The 5,237-nt window shown below is 48.6% G+C and overlaps 1 protein-coding gene across 1 annotated transcript in view; it reads right to left on the bottom strand.

The window, feature by feature from the left end:
• The window catches only part of TRPM4 (transient receptor potential cation channel subfamily M member 4), a 51,951-nt gene that overhangs the window by 5,716 nt on the left and 40,998 nt on the right, over positions 1-5,237 (bottom strand). Inside the window, exons 17-19 of the mRNA XM_021715609.1 lie at positions 3,074-3,206; positions 2,728-2,902; positions 2,261-2,438 (exon numbers count right to left, since the gene is read on the bottom strand). Coding sequence (XP_021571284.1) covers positions 2,261-2,438; positions 2,728-2,902; positions 3,074-3,206 — 486 coding nt within the window. The remainder of the gene's footprint in view (positions 1-2,260; positions 2,439-2,727; positions 2,903-3,073; positions 3,207-5,237) is intronic.

Below are 5,237 nucleotides of genomic sequence, written 5' to 3'. Positions count from 1 at the left end.
GGCCACTGCACTCCAGTCTGGGCGACCGAGTGAGACTCCAACTCAAAAAAAAAAAAGAAAAGAAAAGATATCCTATAGAATGGGACAAAATATTTGCAAAATGTAACTCTGATAGTTTAATACCTAGGATATATAAAGAAGTTCTACAGCTCAACAAAAAGACAGACAACCCAACATAAAAATGGGCAAAAGACTTGAAGAGGCATTTCTCCAAAGAAGGTACATAAATAGCTGACAAGGACACAGAAAACATAATAGCATAGAAAGCAAGGACATGGCTGGGTGCGATGGCTCAAGTCTGTAATCCCAACACTTTGGGAGGTCAAGGCAAGAGGATTGCCTGAGCTCAGGGATTTGAGACCAGACTGGACAACTTGGTGAGACCTCGTCTCTACAATAAATAAAAAATAAAAAATAAATATTAGCCAGGCGTGGTGGCATGCACCTGTGGTTCCAGCTACTTGGAAAGGTGAGGTGGAATGACCACCTGAGCCCAGCAGATCGAGGCTGCAGTGGCTGTGAGTGTGCCACTGCATTCCAGCCTGGGTGACAGAGTGAGACTCTGATTCAAAAAAAAAAGAAAGAAAGAAAAGAAGGGCACATGCTCAACATGAACAGACTTAGGGAAATGCAAATTCAAGCCACAAGGAGACACCACTTGACACCCAAGAGCATGACTATATTTCTACAGAAGGAAAAGAACGCGTGTGGGGAAGAACGTGGATAAATTAGAACCCTCATGCCCTCCTGGTTAGAATGTAAAATGACACCGCTGCTTGGCAATAGTTGGGCAGTTTCTCAAAAAGCTAAAAATAAAATGACCATATGACCACAATTCCACTTCCACATATACACTCCAAAGCAATAACAACAGAGATTCAAATCCTCTCTCTGAGCCCAGGCTGAATTTTTTTTGTTTTTGGTTTGTTTTTGTTTTTGTTTTAGAGACAGAGTCTTATTATGTCACTCAGACTGGAGTGCAGTGGCTCATGGTAGCCTCGAACTTTTGGACTCAAGTAATCCTCCCACTTCAACCTCCCAAATAACTGAGACTACATTTTAAAAAAGTTTTGTAGTCACAGGGTCTCACTGTGTTGTCCAGGCTGATCTCAAACTCCTGGCCTCCAGCAAGTCTCTCGCCTTGGCCTCCCAAAGCACTAGGATTATACACCTGGCCCAAACTTTAAAAAATTGTGGTAACATATATATACTATAAAATTTGCCATTTTGGCCATTTTTAAGTGTACAATTCAGTGGCATTAATTACCTTGACAATGCTCTGCATCCATCACAACTATTTCCAAAGCATTTTATAACCCCAGACAGAATGTGTGTATCCATTCAGCAATATCTCGCCATATTCCATCCCCCCAGGTCTTGGCAAACTCAAATCTACTTAATCTCTCTCTATGAATTTGCCTAGTCTAAATGTTTCGTATAAATGGAATTCTATGCCAAGGTCCCAACAAACATTATTCACAGTAGTCAAAAGGTGGAAACAACTCAAGTGTCCACCAAAAGATAAGTATTTAAGCCAAATGTGGTCTAGCCATACAATGAATATTATTCACCCATGGAAAAAAATAAAATTCTTTTAAAAAATTTTATTTTAATTAAAGACATGAGGTCTTGCTATGTTGCCCAGGCTGGTCTCAAGTTCCTGGGATCCCTCCGCCTCAGCCTCCCAAAATGCTGGGATTACAGGCGTGAGCCACTGCACCTGGCTTATGTGTATTTTTTTTACCATAAAAAAAGTTCAGCCAGGGCTTAGGGAGAGTATGGGTCCAAAGTCCATGTCAGGAGCAAGGTTTGACTGGGTTGGGGGACAACCCAGCATTAGGTTTGAGTCAGAGTTCAAGAACTAAAGACAGTTGAGTAGATGGCTTCAAGAGTTGTGACGGGAGCCGGGCTCGGTGGCTCAGCCTGTAATCCCGCGCCTTTGGGAGGCTGAGGTGAGTGGATTGCCTGAGTCCGCGGGTTCGAGACCCGCCTGAGCAACTTGGTGAGCCCTCATCTCTCCAATAAATCAAAAATTAGCCGGGCGTGGTAGAGCGCGCCGGTAGTTCCAGCTACTTGGAAGGCTGAGGCGAAGAGATCGCCAGAGCCCAGCAGGTCGAGGCTGCGGTGGCCGGGAGCGGCCACTACACTCCAGTCTGGGTGACAGAGGAGACTCCAACTCGAAAAAAAACAAAAAAAAGAATTGTGATGGGGTCAAGAGTCACGCTGGATGAGGTGGGACCAGAGCGCGATCAGGCCTCACCTGAACATGGCAATGAGCAAGTTGACCAGCAGGATGTTGGCCACCAGCAGGAAGACGACGAGGAGCAGCACCACGAGCCAGTTGGCATACTGAGAGACGCACGAGCCGGCCTTGGGCCCACTGGGTTTGGCCCAGAAGCCCTCCTCTGCAGAGCAGTTGCTGGGCGTCATGAGGGCCACTGTGAAGGGAGACAGAGATGGGCCAGGGGGACAGAGGTCCAAGGAAGACACAAAGCCGGAGGGGGCGGGGTGGGGACAGACCCAGAGGGAGGAAGGGCCGAGGGGACACAGAAGGGAAATGACGGCCCGTGGAGAGGGTGGTGGGGAGTGTGCGGGGGGCGCTCTGAGAACCAGAGGAAGGGGGAGACAGAGACTCAGAGAGACGTTTCCTTGGAGAGATGGGTTACAGACACCGGGGAAGGGCGACGGTCTCAGAAGGAGGGGGTCACGCCCTGTCATCCCCCCTACCGTCCATGTCCTCCTGGGGGATCTGCCCGAAGATCTGCAGGTAAGGCCGGTAGAAGACGCGGCGCAGGATACTCGAGAGGTCGCCGTCCTGGGGCCTGAGCAGCCCCTCCGTGGCCACCCCGTAGGCAACCAGCCACACGCCAAGGAAGAAGAGGAAGAAGAACACGTCCTTCATCTGCAGGGAGAGGAAGATGTGGCCGAGTCTGGCCCCGCCCTTCCCCCAAAGCCACGCCTCCTGCTCCCCAAAGCCACGCCCTTCCCGCCGAGGGGGCGTTCGACTGAACCCAGTCTGACAGCCCCAGGCCGTTCCTCCTCTGGCTCTGCCCGCTAAGCCCACGACCCTCACCATCTTGTTCACGATGACGATCTTGGGCCCCAGCTGTTTGTTGACCGTGAAGATGTGCAGCAGCCGCAGCGTGAAAACCATGTAGTCGAGGCAGAAGACAGTGCGGCCCAGGTCATACAAGCCCGGGGTCAGCCTGGGGTGTGGGGAGACGAGGCAGGGGTCACTCAAGGGCCACAGGATGCCAAGGAAAACGGGAGACTTCCCAATGCCATGCTTCAGATGAAGCTGTGGCCTCCACAGGGCGGGACCAGGACCCTCTGAGTCACCCTGGGCTTACTGAAATTTACTCAGTGCTAAGCTGTTCTATGCAGGGTTCTGGCATTCACTAAAAAAGGGCTGCACCCATTAAATAATCATGAAGGAATGGCGGCCTTAGCAAAAAGCTGGTCTCTATAGATAGAGTTCCTGCAGACCAATAAGTACAAGACAAACAACCTAATAGGCAAGTCAATAAAGAATAACATTGTAGCCGGGCTCCGTGGCTCAGCCTGTAATCCCGCGTCTTTGGGAGGCTGAGGTGAGTGGATTTCCTGAGGCCGCGGGTTCAAGACCCACCTGGGCAGCGAGACCTCATCTCTACAATAGATCAAAAAATCAGCCGGGCGTGGTAGCGCATGCCTGTAATTCCGGCTACTTGGAAGGCTGAGGCGGAAGGCTCGCCGGAGCCCAGCAGGTCGAGGCTGCAGTGGCCAGGAGCGGCCGCTGCACTCCAGTCTGGGCGACAGAGTGAGACTCCAACTCAAAAAAAAAAAAAGAATAACAGTGTAATGCAGGAAGTTCAAGTGGCCAGTAAACATTGGCAGCTCCTATGTAGAAAATGAAAATTATATCCCTGTATTGCATCATCATGTACTTAAACTTTGGATAGATTAACAACCTTGTGCAAAAGGCAAAACATTAAAATCTTTAGGAGAAAATATATAAGAATTTCTTCATGAACTTGGGATAGGATAGGATGTGATATAAAGTCTGGGCCAGGCTCAGTGGCTCACGCCTGTAATCCCAACACTTTGGGAGGCCAAGGTGAGAGGGTTGTCTGAGCGCAGGAATTCGAGACCAGCCTGGGCAACTTGGCGAGACCTCGTCTCTACAATACATCAAAAGGTTATCCGGAAATGGTGGCGCTCGCCTGGCGTTCCAGCTACTCAGGAGACTGAGGCAGAAGGGTCACCTAAATCCAGCAAGTCAAGGCTGTGGTAATCGTGATCATGCCACTGCACTCCAGTCTGGGTGACAGAGTGAGACTATGACTCAAAAAAACAAAAAGGTCTCATATGCAAGGCATAAAATCTCAATAAAGAAAACACTGGCCATAGCTCACGCCTATAATCCCAGCACTTTGGGAGGCTGAGGTGAGAGGATTGCCTGAGCCCACGGGTTTGAGACCAGCCTGGGCAACTTGGCGAGACCTCATCTCTACAATAAATTAAAAAAGTAACCAGGCATGGTGGTGCGTGCCTGTAGTTCCAGCTACTTGGAAGGTAGAGATGAAAGATCACCTGAGCCCAGCAGGTCGAAGTTGCGGTGGCCGTGAGTGTGCCACTGCATTCCAGCCTGGGTGACAGAGTGAGACTCTGACTCAATAAAAAGAAAAAAAAAAAAAAGAAAACGCTGATGAAATATAAGCTTTCTGTACCTCAAAAGATAGCATGTATATATGTTGGACTAAGCAGGGAAAACATATTTTCAGTATTTCTGCCAAAAATGCACGGCCCAGATTAGATCGTGAGGGAACCTCAGACAAACCCAACTACACATGCATTCTACTAACTAACTGGCCTGGAATGTTCAAAAGTGTTAAGGTCATAAAAGAGAAAGAAAGATTGAGGAATGTTCCCAGATTAGAGGTGATCACAAGACATGACAACCAAAGACAAAATGAGATCCTGGACTGATCCTCAGCCCCAAAAAGGCCATCAATCGGACAAGTGCCAAGATCTGAATTAGAATTCCTAGTTTGGATCATGTAAGACATTAAAACCTGGAAGATCTGCATGAAATGGGTTTGGGACTCCTTTGTATTGCTTCGACAACAATTTTATAAATCTCAGATTATGTCAAAATAAAAAAGAATGTTTAAGATAAAATACAGAAGTAAAAAGACGAGCTACAAGCCGGGCTCGGTGGCTCAGCCTGTAATCCCGCGCCTTTGGGAGGCTGAGGT

This window comes from Carlito syrichta, unplaced genomic scaffold (genome assembly GCF_000164805.1).
Source record: "Carlito syrichta isolate Samal-C Ts95f unplaced genomic scaffold, Tarsius_syrichta-2.0.1 Scaffold307218, whole genome shotgun sequence".
NCBI lineage: Eukaryota > Metazoa > Chordata > Mammalia > Primates > Tarsiidae > Carlito > Carlito syrichta.
This window is presented reverse-complemented; position numbering and strand designations above follow the sequence as displayed.